The following is a 19,087-nucleotide window of genomic DNA, read 5'->3' as shown; positions in this document are numbered from 1 at the left end:
TCCCGAGCATGAGTTTCAGATCAAGGGAGCGCAGGCCAGTTCCTTGGGGAATACTCCTTAGGCCGTGCAAATGCTTCTTATTAAATCAAACGCCTTGCAACTATGCGAAGGAGAAGCGTTTCAATGTGCTAAGAGGACCCGATCGCTGCCGACCGACGGTTATTAACACTGTTAGCGTGGCTTCTCAAATAACATGTGAGTTACTATATATATATATATATGGAGCTATTGTCTGAGATTTACCCTTCCAGTGCCACCATGCTGGTGTTAAACTCTCATTAAAAACAACATGGGGGTTTTAAAGTCTATTCACAAAAGTGAGCTGTTTAGGCCAAGAAGATTGAGTTGGCTGAAAATAAGCATCTCTTAACCTAAGTCATCTCGGCTGCCAATTTGACTAAGGTTGACTCGGCTCAAGTCCAATGAATTGACCGTTATAAAGGTGATGCTGGTGAAGGATGGAGTACATAAATCTGGTTAGATGGCATGGTGAAGTAAAACGACACCTGGCGATAATTCAGCATGGAAAAAAAAACTACAGAAGCCTGCTAACAAGATCCAGAAGCAAGAGACTTTACTTACATGAGCCTGAGTGGGCAGATAGAATGTTAAATGAGTTTAAATGGTCCAGTGATTTAAAGGGACTTGAATCTGCGTTGCAATTGAAGGGAAACCCCGGCCATCACGTGTGCTTTAATAACATAACACCCAGTATTTATATAGCACCTTCCTTTCAATGAAACTCAAACTGCTTTGTAGCGCTCTCGGAACAAACAGAATCGACAGCTAAATAATAGTTATTATCACCCAATGATTGATACTCATTTATGGAACTCGGCAGGATGAGGGGCTGAGTAGACCCTGCCACAATTTGAACCTGCAACCCTGAGGACCCTTTAACTTTCGTCATGTCCCCCCTTGTAAATCCATGAGGGGATTCTGCAGAATACCCGTACTTGCATTCTCCCTCCCGTCCATTATTTTCATGCAGGAGATGTGTTTGATCAAACGCAACTACTGACACCGGGTGTACTACCATCAAAAAGCTCCGGCACCGGCTAGCCAAACATTTTGGATGGGTCTAATGAGACCCTCTGTGCGTGGAAAACACTCCCATTGATCTGGAACATGTAGAAGGAGGGAAGCTGCAGCTTCTCTCTAAGGTAAATTATTTGTTTTTACTTTTTCAATAATACATATTAAAGTACTCAGTAATTAGTGTAGCTCAGTACTCCATGTGCATTGACTGGAATGGTCATTTCACTTACCTTTAAGGACTCGATTCTATGTAGGTTGCACCCTTTGAGGGGCAAGGCGGAAGGCAGTGATTTTTATTGTCCACCCTCCTGGTACACAAATAGTAATTTAGATGGACCTCAAACCCCCCACCCCAACCTGGGGCATGTAGGGTTTACTTGTTAACTGTCTTGAACTCACAGAATATGGAATGGAGGGAGTTGAGCTTTGTGCTTCTCCAAGCAAGCTTAATTGACTATTTGAACAGCATGGGATGGAGGGCATGGGGAAGCATGGCGGAGGTCACATTTCACGAAAGCAGTAGACAGAGACTGGATGTTTTTTGTTCACCTTTATAGACCACCCCATACCTTGGCACATTGGGAGTGGGCAAATCTGAGGGGCTGATACCCTAGGTTGTGTTAAATCAAATTAGACCGATAATGGAGAAATACCCAAGCGTATGTGTTGGGATTCCATCATGACAGGAACATAAGAGCATTCCCCAATACCTTGATTTTTAAAGTGTTTTTTTTTTTGTTTTTTTTAGGTAGTTGTGTAATAATTGAAAGGGTTAATCATATTAACTTCTACTTCAATGCCCTGGAAAATCTCCATTTAATCATTGCATGTAAATATCTGCAATCGTCTTACACAAACCTATCCCAAGTATATTTCCTTTGATTTCAGCAAAAGATAATATTCTTTTTCTGCCTTCTTGCTCGGTTTCACAGACTTTCGTTGACTTCTAAGCAGTCGTATTTTATTCATTTGTCGTTAGGAAAATATTTTTTGATGTGTTTCCGTCCTTACAAAAGTCTCCAGTTGTATAAAAAATAATTACTCTCTGTCCTACGCATTTCCCTTACCAGTTATCCATTAGGTAGCCCAAACTAAGCGAAGGGTATTATTATATTGACCTGAAGGTTATCTTTTTCTTGCTCTCTGTTGACCTTAAGAAGGGGGGGAATAATAGGTTATTCACCTTTAAGAGCCTCTCTACCTTAAACGGCTGCATTAGTAGGACTGTGTTTATATCATAGCTCGTCCAAGGCTCTCCAACAATTAGATCTCATTGTGTCCTTTCCTAAAAGTCTGTCTTTATTCTATCTTAACCTACATGCCCTGTGAAGGCGCATTTAAATTCACTAACATGCGCCACTTTCTCTTTCTTCTATCAATAGGGTGTTTTCCAAAATAAAGATCGGAGATATGGAAAAAAAAGCCAGTCCGTGTGTATCTCCATAGAAAAGTGTCTACAGAATGCTGGTTGACTTCATCACTGCTGTTCTAGTGTCATTATCCAGCTAGAGAGGGAGTATTCCGCGAGACGCTTGCTTACCCTCGCAGTGCTGTTGCTTGCTTGGAATCCATGATTCGTCATTGTAGAGTTTGCCAGATCTCTACTTCATTAGGCAGCTCAATTTAATGGTTTTAGCAAAAAAAAAATAAAAAAAAGCTATAATTTTAGCCCAACTGCCTTGACTAAATTAAAATTTCCAATCTCTGTTTTAGTGTTCTGTAACTGATGTATACATAAGCAAAACTGGTCAACATCTGCCAGTAGGCTGGCCAAAAGTTCTTTAAAGACGCACTTTTCCATTCCGAAGCATGTGCGAAGTAACTACGTAGCAATCCCCCCCGAGAGCCCTTTGGGTTTTTACTTTACCATTTGTTCAAACACACTTAAACGGCGTATACGCCATCGAGTTGATTCTCCCCTTGGTTGCCGTTTTATCCGTAGTGTCATTTTGAGTAATTGGGGGTATGGTAGCTGATCAACTTTCAGGTTTCTCATTGGCAAAAAGGGAACCGTTTTGGCAACCAGGAAAAAATGTGATGGGTCCTTTTGGTGCCGGAGCAAGCGTCCTCTCTTTTATAGTTGGCTGTCCAAAGCTTTTTTAGAAAATAAGCTTATTAGAGCAACTAGCGAGAGCATGTTACTTATTCCCAGTCAAGAGGATACACGCATGGGGGGAGGGGGACATTTTACGCTAACATGAAAAATGGTAAAAACGTACATATTTAGTCAGTGATCTGTGAAAGTTTTTGAATTGGTTTTTAAAGCTTTGTTAAGACCAGAACGCACAGATGTTGAAAACAAGTTCAGATGTAGCGACAGATGGTATTTGATTACGAAGCAGACTGTTCGTATAATACAAGGATGCAGCTTCTGCCATACGCAAGTAACTGCAGAGAACGCAATAGAAATTTTGGAAGACAGGCACATCCAGAGGTTCTTTGTACAGCAATAACTTCCTAATTTTTTCCAGCAGAGCTTAGATTAGGAAACATTTTTTTTTCCCCCCATTTTTCTTTTAATTTAAATCCTTTGTTTTCTCATCTTTTTTTTTTGTCTCCGATCTCTCTTTCGGTTTCCGAGTTCAGCAGTAGTTTGGGTTTTCCTTTTATTCTAGAATTATTTGAAGTATGTTAAAATGTGTGCTTGTTATTAAACCCATTGAAGCTTCAGTGTTTGAAGGTTTTTTTTTATTATTTTTTTTTTTACATTTACACATAAAATAGGGTTAGCCACCAATAGAATACTAACTTTATTTGTATTGATCACTGTTTTACAGATCAAAGTGACATAAATGTTGAAACATGTATCAAAAGAACCAAAGCAGATATCGCAGGGCTCGGAATATAAATAGACATATTTACTTTTAAAGAGCTGAATGTGCGAGATCACTGAAAACTCACGCATGTTTGGGGAAAAGTGTTTTTTGATCAGAAGCGTTACTTTTTAATCGGCAGTTTAAGTCAAAAAAAGGTAATATCAAAGGTTTCCAGCAAAAAAAAAAACATGAAATAATAATAAAAAAAAAAGCTAAATTCATCGCTGGTTGTTTTTCATTATCCTTTTTTTTCACCAGGTGCGCCAGGTTTTTAGACCAATTCCTGTAAAGATTAGAAGCCATCACGGTAATGATGTTAATCTTAGTGCCGTCTCAGTCCTGAGTAGTTTCAAAATGTAATGAGAAAAATGAACGTGATAATTAGCGACGGCTCGGCATTTTTTAGGCAATAATATTATTGCAGAGTATCACGTTTAGCGAAAGACAATGTGCTATTGGCATTTACGTAACTATAATTGAGACTCATTGAAATGAAAGTCATATTTTTAATTTCATCAATCGGCTTACAAACCACAAGTTTACTCTAATATGTAGGTATTTTGGTGGGATTTATCACTTATCATGGAACCATTTAATGATAGAAAAATATAAAAACAGCTTATGTGTATCGCAAGCCGAAGAGGCATAGCCGTCGATTCAATTGCCCGATTACTTCTTTCCGCTCCTCCCGTGTAGATGTTAATTGTGAAATAACTAGCACATTATACGAAGGCAACGGCAGTTTTGCTCTCATTGAAAGGCAGTTAGTTATCATAATTAAACATGTCCTAATCAAAATGTCCATGATTGTTCAGCTGCACATACCGTGGCATTAATTGTCATCTATTACAGATTTTCCCCCTTAACTTTGAGTACTTCATTCGCAGAACTATCAGGCAGTTTTAGTGGAAGACTCTGGAAGTGAGTGAAGTTTTACAACTTTTTAGATTAAATAGTTTGTGTCTATCCATACGTGATAACTGATAACTGAGCACTAATCGGTATAACTGATACGTGATAACTGAGCACTAATCGGGATAGCCCAGTGGCACTTCTGTGGAACCACTACTCTTATTATTGCGGGCTAGTTTTTTTACACTCGTCCCTCATACTATGCGTCCTTCGGAGATGGAGCAGCTGGACATGACGAGCCCAGAACAGATATATGGTAGCCTAGGGCAGGCCCTCCCATTAAAGCCACCATTACTTACACCTGGATGCAAGAAGGCTCACAGCGTAACACTATGCCTGTAAGAGATAGGCGCGTTCTTGGCATCCCCAAGAGCTCTGCAGGATGTTGGCATGAACAGACAGTGCTTGGCCCAAATAACCTCAAAAATAAAGGGAAGTGGGCCTAACCTGGTTGGGGAGCAGGTATTACATGGAGGCTCTGTGACTGAATGTAGTGACAACTTGGATGGCTCTACCGTAGTTCTGGTCCATTGCAACTCTACATTTTTTTTTTACCAAAGTTACTTTCATTATTGCATCGATACCCATCCTTTTAGTAATCTGTCATCAAAGAAAATTGTGTCTATTCTCTAAACAACATCTGCTTGCGAGTGGAGAGTGTGAGTAACACCAGCAAACTCTCATGAAATGGGCAAAAGTTCAAAATGAGTTAAAGCCAAAGTACTTGCAAAAATCAGTCTCAACAAGCATACACTCGGCTTAGGATAGTCAAGTGTATGAGAGTTAAAAAAAAAGCAAGCAACTTGCACATTCAACTTGTAAGCTCATGCCAAACGCCCACTTTAGTGATTAGATACCTTACATTAACTTGGGTTCAGGATGCCCCTATGCCTAAACCCTAAAAACTTCCCTTAGTATATTAACCGCCATCGCTTCTGCTGGAAGACTCTTTATAATGGCAGCATTACACTGAAAATATTTTTTATTCACAGATGCAAATACAGCAGTCATCCCTTCTCGCGGTTACTCCGGCCAGCAACATTTCACTCCGGCATGTGGTCCCTGGTCATAAGCTAAAGCTAAGTCCCCTTTGTAGCCATGGGAAGGTATCGCTGCTTTACATCTGTCTGTACAGAATGTTGCCATTGTCAGTCTTCTCTGATGAAGGAAACCTGCTTTGAAGTAGTGTGGATTCCTGATCACGGCAGTGAGGAGATGTTCTGCATAAATTTGTTTCTGACAGTGTCTTACTGGCCCTTGCGGCAGCTGACTGACATTGACCACTTTTGCTAAGCTTAACGTCTACAATTATTCACAAGTCCTTTTCGTTTTATGAACCCAATCAACCCAATTTAAGGTATACTTTACTCATTTATTTCTTTTGACAACGTGCATAACGTAACATTATGTTTGCCTAGTCCTCCAAAGCTCCTTGCAGGGGAGGAATTTCTAGTTCAGCATTTACTTAATTTTGTATCATTTGCAAACATTGAAAAATAGCTTTAAATGCTTAAAGACATTAAGTAACAGTGAGCCTAGGACAGAACCCTGAGGAACTCCACATACCACTTTTGTCTAGTTGGAGATTTTTTTTTTTATTAACAACAACTCACTTTAAACCAGATGAACAAATGTTGTCTAAGCCTCTCTATTTCCAGTTTATACAGTTACCTTTTTTTGCTCTAGGAAAATCCAAATGCATCACACCGACTGAAAGACCCTGGTATATGTTTGTGATCACCTCTTCATAGAATCCAATCAAGTTAGTCTGACATTACATTGATTTATATAGCGCCAGCTGATTCTGTAGAGCTGTACAATCAGAGTCGTCAGGATAAATGTAAAATCATAAACAATAACAAACTGGTTTTGGGAGCTTACAATCTAGTCGGTGGTTGAGGGGAAAGTGAAACGCTAGGAGACGACTGCATGGATGGGGATGACTTGGTTGAGTCAGGATAATCTGTAGAGGTTGTTGGTCATTCAGGTGGCTGGCTGAGAGTGTTATAAGGAAAGGTTGTATGCTTGTATGCTTGAGGAGATATAGATTATGGTGTCGTCTGCATATCGGTGGCACTGAAAGCCAAAGGAAGATATGAGTTGATATGATTTGTCCGAAGGAAGAGGTGTAGATGGAGAAGAGTACAGGCCCAAGAACTGAGCCCTAAGGAACACCAAAAGATAGTGGTAGGGGAGAAAAACAAGTTTAGTGAAGGAGACTCTAAAGGTCAGAGAGGTAGGATTTGGCACAATCTGGCCTTCACAAAACCGTTACTGATGAACAGGGCTTGCTAAACCCCGAGTGCCAGGTTGCCATGGCGACTAGAAATCACTCCCTGGCACCCAGGCTTTTGCAGGACAAGGGAGTAGCACTGTCCAGGGCTGCCATCAGGAATCTGGGCCTCACTCCTTGGCTGCAGAGACGTGCTGAAGCGGTGCATCAAGGCACCCAGCAGGGTCACAAAATGTGCATTACAGGACACCATAGCAGAAGACCTCTGGCACTCCCAGCTGGTCGACAGGTCTCCACAAGGTGAGAGGGGAAGAGTGTGTGTTTATGTATGTATACTGTGCTATGTGTGTATATGTATAGTGCTAGAGTCAGTGTGTGTATAGAGTTAGTGTGTGTGTAAATGTGAAGTGCCAGAATCAATGTGTCTACTGTATTGTAATGCCAGATTCAGTGTGTATATAGTGTTAGTTAGTGTTTGTATTATATATATATATATATATATATATATATATATATATATATATATATAGTGTGTGTGTGAATGTATGTGGTTGGATAGTGTATGCATGTGTATAAGTGTGTTGTTACCTATGGCCTTAGCATGGGTGTGTATGTCAGCATAGAGTGTTAGAGTGTGTGTTTTTTATATATTATCATTATTATATATTTGACAAATATTTAATCAGTAACCTTTCTATTTATTACATATATTTTGAGAGATATCTTTATCTTTAGAATTTGACATTTTTCTTAATTATGATATATTTATGTATCATATTAAGGGGACATATGATGGTGGAGCATCCTTTTCTTGGCACCACATCCCTTTATGAATATTATGCCAGTTTTTTTGGCACCATGCCAGACAACAGAGAACGCTTGAAATCCAAAAGCAATAATCTGGCTATTGCTCTGCTAAAGTAAATCGGAATGGATGTATGTATACTGTATGTATCTATTTTAACAACCAATCACAGGATCACTGCAACCTTTTTGTAGCAATAACTTGCAAACCTGTAGGCATGGGTTCTTCATTGGCATAGACTGATAAAGTACTGCCTTCTCCAGATCTTCGCTAACCATCTTACTAATTCTAAACGGCAATGGGCCAGCAGTCTCCTTTTTAGGTGGTTGTGTTCCTGTTTCTCATTAGCCATTCTAATTGCTATTTTGCAACTCTTGCCACATTGCTTTTAATTTGCTCCTTTTGTATTTGTTACACAAGGGGACAAGATTATAAGTGTTAGCTTGAAGCTGTTCCACTAATCTTCTGTGTTTCTTCCTGCAAAACATTTCATCCCGGGTTGGCACAGAAGTCTCCGTGCCCTGGGCTCCTGGAGGGCTCTAAGGGCCAGCCTCCTCCCTATAGAGTATGTGCCTTGGTCTTGGGAGGGGTTCTGTTTTTGGGGAGGTAGGTACAGGGGGTCCATTTGGACTACTCCTTCCCCCTGGTACAGAGTGCCACGTTTCCCCAAGTACCAGAGATTCTAAAGACTGTGGAGCTCGGACATGGATTTGGGGCACCTGCATTTTGTGAGGGGGTTTTATGTGGCGTGTGTTACTCTCCATCAGCTTAGGATTTACCTCTATGGCCAGTATCTGATATCCAGCCAGTTTGTTCAGAAGTCAGGGAACCCCCCATGTTTACCATCTTCCCCACAGATTATAGCAGCGACCCCCTACTGGGCTGAGGTGGGTCGAGTGCAAATACTGAGCCACGTGCAAAGGAGGGCCTGATTGAGAACTATGTGTGTTTGGCTGTTTCTATTGTTTTCCATTAAACCCACTTCATGATTTTACCCTCAAGCATCTAGTTTCAGCTGATGTTTTTTGAGGGGAAGGCAGTAGCGTGGCCGATAGTAAATGAGAGGTTCAGCGGTCAGAGTAGTGGAGGAAGCCAACTTTAGTGGATATACCCATTCGGGGTACATAGATCCGTTTCACCAGTCTGTTAGTTCCAGTGATGCCTTCAACCTGTTGAAGTTGGCCTACCTTAAACTCAGTGTTTTGGTGGAGCTTCTGCTTGTTTGCTTTTATGAATTAATCTTCAGTGTCACTATGTTATGGTCACTGTTGTTAGTTATCATCGGACCCACATACGGGACTGGCCATCTGGCTCACAGCGCCCATGCAAACCCTTGGCTACAGCGGCATCAGTGGATGAGATACCCCCATAAAACGAGGTTTCTATTTGCTTAACCATATGCAACACTCCATCACCTTTTACAAGGGATCCCTCCTAGGGAACTTGATCACAGCTGCAAAATCCCTAATACTTTTTTACCAATGACAGATATGGCAAGTTGAGAAACCCATCTATGCTGCCTCTGATCAACGATGGCCAACTGAATGGTGTCCCAAACATATTTTTACTTGTTTTATCAGTTTTTGCTCTTTTTTTTGGATCACAGTCAAAACAGATGTGCTTGTATCGCAAACATGTGCTCATCCATGCAACACTGCAACCATAAGCGCACACAACTCAGGAACGTTCAATCCACACAAATTTTGAAAGAAACAACAGAGTTTACGTCAAATCACAGGACCAGGTATTTTTTTCTTTGTAGGAATAGACTTTGTAAATGTTGAGAAAATATTTTGGAACAAACTACTGATATTTGGGAAATAAATTATCCAGAGCGTCATCAGTAAGCTGAATTTACAAATAAATGTAAACAAAGGCAATCAGCTTGTAATTTATATTTTATTTTGCACAAGCTTGCATATATACTGCACATACATTCAGTTTAGAGAAGATGAAAGGCACACAAGGCAGTTGAACTACTGAATTTCTTAAGTGGTACAAAGCGAAAAGGTAAAAGTCTGGATAGTATACAAAAGCTTAAAACACGCTAAATAAAATTCCCAATCCCCCCCCATCTACAATTTTTTTTTTTGTAATTTTGAAATTTAGTAGCTGCCAAGCAACAAATTTTGAAATCAATTGTCTACGGCTCCTTTTTTTTTTTTGTTGTTGTTGTTTTTACAATTTTTTTTGTTTTGTGTTCTATGGAACAGTATTTGAATTCTTTAATTATATAATCAATTATTACAGTACATCCTTGGCAATACAAAAGAATTGTACACCTTCATCAAATAAATTAGGATAAATTAAACCAATAAATTATGCAAAGTCTTCAGAACAATTGACAAAAAAAAAATCCACAGTCGAAATTGCCGCTAACTAGAAAAGGAAAAAAAAAAACAAACAAAAAAAACATACTTAATTCATTTGTTATACTATCTTAAATTTAAATGGTTTTCATTACAAAAAAAAGAGCATAATAATGCTATTTACAACATATTGCTAAATAATATAAAGGCAGTGTTTCATCACATTTCTTTATTTACATACATGTAAATGTATTTGCTTCTCAACCTTACACTCATTTGAGTAATGCTTCATAACAACCTACGAATATCAAGGGTCAGTGAAAGCTTTTTTATTTTTTTTTTATTTAAAATATACATAAATAATTGATTTATTGTGGCAGTTTTTGGATGATTTATAGGTGGCTGAAATGAAAGACCAGAAAGGCTTTAAAAAAAATAATCTCTCACACCCTCTGACACTTAGCTTAGCAAGTGCAGTAAAAGGTTGAATTATGACCACGTGAAGATATATTTTCATGTATCATCAAGTGTTTCCTTCCGCAGAAGGTACAACCAAGCATCCAATAGCCAAAACCACACAAGATTGGGTTAAGTGCATTAAAACAACTGCTTTCTAAATATGCAGATTGCTCACGGGGAGCTTCCTAAACCCAGTATTGAGCAAGATGTTAAAACCACAGGTGAGAGCAGAATGAAAACATTTAGCCATTAGATACACAATGAATTTATTATATCGTATAGAACATATTATACATGTATCAAATATTTTTAACTATTCTATTAAAGGATTTTTTTTTTCAGAGTTTTATATTTTTTTTTTTCTGTTCACATATTTATGCTGCTGGTGACAATCTTTTGTTTTTTCTTATTAAATCTTTTATTTTTTTATTTATTTTTTTCTGAAATGCCTGTGCAGAGCTCAACGCCGACATCTGGTTCTACGAACGGGATATCCTATATTGTATAAAAACATTTTATTTATATTTCTTTATATACATAGAAAAAGCTCCATTGTACACTTGCTATTAATGCATACTGCAAGAATGCGTTTCTTTTTTTTTTTTTTTTTATGTAAAATGCAAAACTTTCAACAATGTGCAGTATGCATTTGTTTATTTATTTTTTTAATACAAATTTCCGTGAACCAATTTATAGTTAAACTACATAATCAAATATTTACATTGTTTTATAAAAGTTCCCTCTGTTTTGTATATTCATAGACACACCGGGTATATGAAGAAAGAAAAAAAAAACTTAAATAATACCCAGGGCCAATAACCAAGCCCTGAGTCAACATTTCCTTAAATAATAACTACACCCTAACAGCTTTTACATATTCACCATCACTGGGAAATATATCTTTATACACAGTAAGAATTAAAGGTTAAGTCGCTGCAAATATAAATACTCATAATAAATGCAATACGTATGTAAATTGGGACTTTAAGAGAAGATTAGGCTCCATGCTTTAAAATTTTAGTAGTCGTGGCATTTCTCCAACTATATATATATATATATATATATATATATATATATATACATACATACATACATATATATATATATATAAGAAATATCCCCCAGTAGTCCGTATTGCTTCTCTACTATTTCATTTAACACAAGATTCCCAACATATTTACAAAAAAGATCTACAATGGTTCAAAAACTTGAGTGCCACTCACTGAGGGGGAGTAACTAAAGTTGCATTGTCGGATTGTTCTAAAAGTATATTTTAAATGCACTCCTCTGCTTTTAAAATACATACATTATGCATAGCTATTTACTAAACAGCCAGAATAATATCTAGTGTTTATTGCAGCTGAATGAAGTCAAAAGTCCATAAGATGACATTGCTAGCCACAGAAGGCACCGGTACAACTGCGGTGGGAGAGTCGACGGTCTGAATTGTGTATTTTTTTTCTGCTGGTGTGATCTATAGGCACATAGCTATAGAATTCATAGCGATTGTAATGCATGTCTGGGTTTCTCTATGTATTTATAAAGTAGGTTCTATAAAAGTGGCATGACTGATATATTTACTCAAGTTGCTTCTTGCCCACCGAAATATTTTGTGTTTTGCTGCAATTACAGCATTTTTTTTTACCCTATCATTAGCATCCCCTGTGCTTGAACACTAAATTTATCTAGTGTAATTTTTGCACTAATAAGTAGAAAGACAAAAGGGCCAGGATACCCCTTAGCTACTGAAATGCTCTCTGGAAAGGAATTTATGACATGACAGCCAAATCTACTGTTTTATATTATTTTGATTCTTTGTTGTGTTCTGAGGTAAAGTAGGGACAAAGCAACGGAGAATCAGGAATGCTGGGGAACGTTTAAATAAACATCGCTTATGGAAAATGGTCCATTAAATATATATATATATAAACGTTGGCTGGCATACATAAGAAGCCATTTTGAATTGCCAAAAATCAGCATGAATGTGTCTGCGTCCTTAAATTTGAAGTCAACTCAGACAACCAGCTCATAGTTAGGGGCAAAACTAAACTAAATACTTTAAAAATGAAGAGTTGTTGGTTTATCGGGTCTTGCCAATATGCAATTTGGCGTTTCTCGAAACAGGAAGTTGCTATGGTTGCAGAGCATCATTTCCTGTTGCAGAATCATTCCTAAGGGGCATTAAGGGAGATGGCAGTGTGTTTGTCGTGTGAAGAAAAACAACGTACCACGGCTACTGAAACATAACATGTTACGCTCGAGGGAGAAAACTCGCGTTGATGATCAGAGTAACTATTAATTCTGTTATATTGTACGTTTTGTGTCTACATACACTGCCGGTACGAGGAAACAATGGCAAGGCATCACAGGATTGTCCGGGGTAATTTGAAGTCAGCAGGTTTTTTTTTGTTTTTTTTTAAGGCTTTCTGCTGACAATCGCTTGCATACATTTCTATCTCTCAGCAGAATTTATCGTAAATGAAGTGAAATAGCAGAGATCGGGTTAGCAGTGTAGTGACATGGATACGTTTTCACTCTTCAAAGTCAAAATAGGAAATTGATGTGAAAATATTAATGGAAGATAACTACGTAAGAAATAGAAAAAAAAAAAGGCCTAAGTAAGGATATAAAGATATCTACGGAAATAAAAAAAGGTTCAGCTGTGAAAGTTCGAGGCCCTATTGTCAATCTGATTTTTGTGACGAACCTCACATAATATAAGGAGGACTTATAGTCTCATTTCCCTTCTAATTAAACTACAAACTCATGGGAAATAATAAGTATATAAAACATATTAAATGGGAACGACAACAAGCAGATACAACACTGAGATCGTTCAGTAGCATTTTTAACATTTGTTTCCTTGTGGGATACGGCTGTAATAATGTATCTAATAATAACACATATTGTCTCATTCAATTCATAAATTTAACGATGTTAAATTGAAAGATAGCACCAGAAGAAATCCTGGGTTATTATGTTTTTTGAGACATATCCCCAAAAAAACAATGAACTAATCAGTAAGCAGAATGTATTTTTTTCTCCTACTTCTAATCGTACACAATAAATAAATGTATTTTTAGGAAACGGTGACGTCCGCGGTGCTTAGGGTGAAGTGGCCCTGGTAAACTAGCTAGCAAACAAAGGATCCTTAACCTATCATTAATGGAAAAAAAGATAAGATGCAGGACAAAAGGACATGTTGTATTAAAGGACAGGTGTATGCAAACAGTTTGCCATCTTAAGAACACCACCAACAGCATAAAAATAGCAGCTGGTGTTATTATATCAGCAGGCAATAAAAGCTGGTTTGAGGACATGTGCATGTATGAAACGTAATTGCACCTTGAGGTGTGTTGCCACATTATACAGTGATAGGCTTCATAAGCTATGCATTAGGAGCGGGCTGCGCATCTTGGCCTGCTCTCCACCTGTCGCAAGCCGCCTCCAGGTACATCCGTACTATGAAGGAGCCCTAAACTAAGGCTAATTAGGGAAATGGGCCATTCACTTGTGACAATCACGAGCAAAAAAATACCTTAAACAATACATGGCAGCTCCGACGATACTTTACTAGCTACTAAAGAATGACATAAAGGGTTCTTTAGACCTCCCTATCTGACAATCCAGATCTCGTGAGTCTCACCAAGGAAATGTATCCGTGTATATTGAATTATTTTGTGTAATTATACAAAGGTTGAATACTAATACTGATTAGCCTCACTGGTTGATGGCATTGGGGCGACAGACTATGGTGACCACGTCGGCCATGTTTTCCAGGACACATACTGCTGACCAGGTCACCCTACTACAGACACGATCCAATGGAGCATTGTTTTCACACTAGATTATCTCTGTATTATAAAAGAACCACTTAATCCACGCTATATTATATTTATTCTCTTTTAACATCGTGTACACTTAAAAAATTCAACTATAGAGGGTCTAAAAGTAAGAACGGAAGGATCTTTTACTCTTATCGTGAAACCAAATGCCCACGCATTCTTAAAGGGAGCTTTGTAATCCATGCAGTAGATGCATAAGATGAAGCCCTTACTACAGCTTTCATTTAGGAATGCAATAAATATCTCAAAGTAAAATAGCCAGTCTAGTTCTAGAATTATTAAATCAAGTTAAAGGTCAACTGTAGTTTGGAATAGATTTTCTACCAGTCATGGCGTTCCTAAATAATGTTAGGGCTACATGCATGCATGAAACCATAACAGTCAAAGGATAGATGCAACATCATATTTTTTCAAGCTATGTTTTCTTTTAACTATTTTTCACCTAAATATGGCATTACGTTACGTGAAACACTAAAAACAAGTGTCAAAATGTACATTTTTTCTTTTTAAATGTAAAGATCCAGAAAAGATCCAGAGGCTAGCAGCAAAAATAAATTCCTCCTTTTAGTTTAGCGGAGAAGTTTTCCAGTAATGAATGCAACCTACCCCGGAGGCTCAGGCTCAGTACCCCGAGACCCCCGCGGCACTGAAAGGGTTAGTGGTTTTAGTGACTTATCACTTCCATTGCTACCGGCAGGCATCTGCGTGGAGCAACCTTTATCTCGAACGCACGCTGCTGTTCCGGTTCTAAGTCACTCACACGTAAGGTTCATACTTGGGGAAACCTTCCTGATGGTTGTTACTTTTTAGACTACGTCCGCCTGTAACTGTACTTCTTCGTATCGTCAAAAGGCAAACACAACAAGCAACCTGTGCTCAGTTTCACGAGTTTGTCACATCTGAGATCAGTATAAAACACATCGAGAACACGCTGCTTTGTGCTGTCTACTGAACCCAATAGACGTGTGCTATAAAAAGACATGTTTAACACTTGCACGCCTGCTAGGGCACGGTTTAGAATCATTTTAACCCTTTGGGGCATCGTGACTCTGCATCGAACATGTTACAAAATGCAAAAGGTCCATTTAAAGAAAGAGAGCAACGTAAAATGCATTTTAAATATTTTTTTTTACATCTTCTCTATGCGCTTTTTTTCCCCCCTGTGACATACTGAACTCTGAATCAGTAAGATTTGATTTGCCCTATGTGGTGGGATCTGGCGTTGGTGGCCTATCCAAGGCACACTTATTTTTAGTTACAAAGCGAACCAGTTCGAAAATACCTTGGGGTTTATAACCTGTTCAATGTGCTCGGCAAATCATCTAATTTCGAGATGACAAAACAAAGGCAGGTTTGTTTTCTAACACGTCCCATTGGAAAAAAAATTAAAAATGCCCCAATATCCTGTCCGTGTGACCCATATCTCTTAATACGCTCCCCCAATGTTAGGGAAGTTGAGGGATTCCCGTGGATGATTTAGAGAAGTTTTATGCTGTCGGGCTATTGTCAGGGTGGGATAAATAGAGGACGTTACAGGATAATGCATGTGTACAGCATATGCACACCCGCGCACACGCTAACGCACAGTTTTATCGCACTCACAGTCCCGGGGAACTAAAGGGGAAACGTTAGTTTTATACACTCTGGAATCATCTATTCGTGGAGAAGTTCTTGCAGGCAGTTTGGGGATCGAAAGATTTCAGGGACCTCGCTGTCCAGCTTGCAGATGACCTTGTATATGGCCTTCTTCCAGGAAGGATCAACGTCTTTCCCCGCGATAATGGCATTGAAAAACTCTCGTAATGTGATCTGAGCCACCTCCAGGAATCTTTCCGGAACCTGCTGATACAAGAAGACAATGGCATTAATAAAGTTTTTAGTTTCAAGCCTCCGATTCTTCAAAGGGGATTGAGACAGTCCTTCCTAGCAATGAGAGGGCTTACCGAGCACCTGTATATTCTAATTATGGCAGATAACTATTGTCATATGCATTTAAAGGGGGCTATTTATAGGGACACATTCATCTTCGTAGGATAAATAAGAATAGGGAAGGAAGTTGGAACTGCAAAGGACATGATTTTCGTCTGAAAATCTGGATAAAGGACCCTATTGCTTAATTTTTTTCTTTTTTTAAAAAAAGAAATTGAAATAAAGCACTAGTGTGAACTGAAATGTTGTTGTTCCCTTTGATTAAGTGTATTCGGCTCGCAGACTTTTATGCTTGCAATTAGGTTAAGAGAAATGGGACTTGCGAAATGTGCTCCAGCACCGGGGAAATGCCATTACGAATAACCATTAAATATGAATATTTAACATGAACACAATGTTGTTGTTGATACGCACTTTCTGGTTTATTCAGCGGTGGCTTCTAAGCAAACAATATTAGAAAGAAACAACCCAAAAAGGCCATTCTGCGCTGCAATAGAAGGCAGCAACAGCCATACGGGGGAAACGTCAGCTGCATTTTGTAACCCAGGGTACCTTTTAAAGATGTCACAAACAGTACTAGAACTTATTTAAAGATGAAGAAAGAACAATTTGTAAGAAAACACACACGCTTCCTCTAGTTCAGGTAAAGGTGAATAAAAAAAAAGACAGAATTTGCTGATTCTGCTGTGGCTGAACTCCTACTCCTATCATCCCCAGCAATAACGCAACATCAGCTGGATTTGTACTGGTGCTTAGGTCTTTTTAAAGGAAGGGCATGTTGCTTTTGCCTAATTCACCGAGGGGGGGTATATTTACCCTTCAACATAAAGAAGGCAATGTATGGCGTAGCAGGACAACAACCTACTGATACTTTATAAAAAAGTCAGGTCTGTTTACAGGAAATGTCAAAGGAGAGATAAAATTCGAAACATGAATGGGCACATGTATACGACACTCTAGAGGTGATTCATTTATCACCCCAGACTTTGCGTTATTTGAAACGTGCAGCAAAAAAAAGATTTTCCTCTCTCCTCACTAGCTTTACCTTCAAGGATGATTTGTTTTATTAAACTGACTGTCCCCAGCATCTGCAGTACATAATAAAAGCCTGACATAGCAGCCTGCCTGCCTTCTGTGTCCTGCAGATACTCATCATAAGTGTCGGGACACACCAAGGTTAGCGGTCACTGGAACCGCGAACGCCGGTCCAGCTTTGCCAAGCGCTCTTGGCAGCTGAATGAATGTCACAGAGAATAGATAGGGAATTACAAAGGTTAAACGCAAGACAGCCTCTCCTATTTTCTGAAGAAGCCCAAGCCTCATTTTGAACACTTGTAAAATAAATGCGAGCTTGTCTGCCGTCGGCTAACCCACACTCTGGTATTATCAAATAACACGGCCATTGTTTAGACGGGTCTTGATATTATCTTTTAGATCCACCGACCTTTTGCACTGAATACAGAGGCACTCTCTTCTAATGGGTCATGGATCAACTGTTCCAATGAAGAAGAGTTTTAACCACTTTGGGGTCCAAAGAAAAAGCCTAGCAACTCAACTTCAACAGGCCTAGAAAGACTTAAACATTTTATCCGCTGCAGCTTTATCGCTCAGAGACGAGAGGGTCAGTAGTGCTGAGCCTAAATTAATTGCCCCACAGGTCCTTTCAATGTCTGGAGAAGGAAAGTGTGGTGGTAACAAAATTACAATTGGTGCTGACTCTACAATGCTTAGTGAATCAAAGAAAGAACATTTTGCTATTATGTTATCATAAAATTTCCATTAAATCTTCCTTTTTTAGCTTTCTTTATTTCTTTTGGTCTTTTGGACCTTCAAAAACACTAAATAGACAGCAAATGCTATCCATCTATCTATCCATCATCTATCTATCCATTATCTATCTATCTATCTATCTATCTATCTATCTATCTATCTATCTATCTATCTATCACGTGAGATAAACACTATTCTATCAGCTCTTTGCAAATTCTATTGTTAACCACTTAATTGCAACATGTTGCTCACCCATCCAAAGTGTAACTCCTACTTGGTTCTTTAAGGAACGTCCTTCACTAAATTATTATTGTGCGCAAAGTAACAATGCCACCGATTTAGTCTTTGACTTGAAAGTAAGACCCCGTAGCTGGTATATTGGGTAGGTGTTCGTGTAAATCAGTTGTAGTGTTGTAGAAAATCTAGTTATTGTTTTCTTTACTATAAAAGGGCAATAAAACGCTGACAGTAAGGAGAAGACAATGTCAAGGAGAAAAGGGTATTGGTATTTTGGATACTCTTGACTGCACGGCTTGGAGAGAGAGTTATTCTTGTCACAAATCCTTTTGTCTGCATCTGCTGACTGCTTGCCTGTAGCCAACAGCATACTTTAACCGTTTTGTCACCTTCTAACATCACATGCATCAGCTGTCGTGCTTTTGTTATGGGTATTGTGGCACTAATCCACTGAGGCTGTTCTTCTGTGCAGTAAATAAAACACAAACTGCTTCTCAGACAATTCTACATGAATATTTAAGATGGGTTTTACAACTCGGAATCACAAAACAAACGGAAAAAAAAACTTTAAAAAAAAAAACCCAAACATAACAGTGGAAATGCAAACATACACACACAAAAAAACAACAACAATAAAAAGGCAAGCTAATAACCCTGAATTGTGATGCCCTGAGGCTCTGAAAGTATTGACTTTGGTCACACTTGCTAGTTTACTAACTCAGCTAATTAGTCAT

General features: G+C 38.6%; 1 protein-coding gene across 1 annotated transcript in view; it reads right to left on the bottom strand.

Moving 5' to 3' along the window:
- Positions 1-14,837: 14,837 nt before the first annotated feature.
- Positions 14,838-19,087, bottom strand: part of PROX1 (prospero homeobox 1) — a 41,872-nt gene continuing 37,622 nt past the window's right edge. Inside the window, exon 5 of the mRNA XM_053460815.1 lies at positions 14,838-16,256. Within this exon, the coding sequence (XP_053316790.1) occupies positions 16,071-16,256 (186 nt within the window). The 3' untranslated portion in view covers positions 14,838-16,070. The remainder of the gene's footprint in view (positions 16,257-19,087) is intronic.

Source organism: Spea bombifrons, chromosome 3 (assembly GCF_027358695.1).
Source record: "Spea bombifrons isolate aSpeBom1 chromosome 3, aSpeBom1.2.pri, whole genome shotgun sequence".
In the NCBI taxonomy this organism is placed as follows: Eukaryota; Metazoa; Chordata; class Amphibia; order Anura; family Pelobatidae; genus Spea; species Spea bombifrons.
Note: the sequence above shows the minus strand (reverse complement) of the source record. Positions and strands in the feature narration are given on the sequence as shown.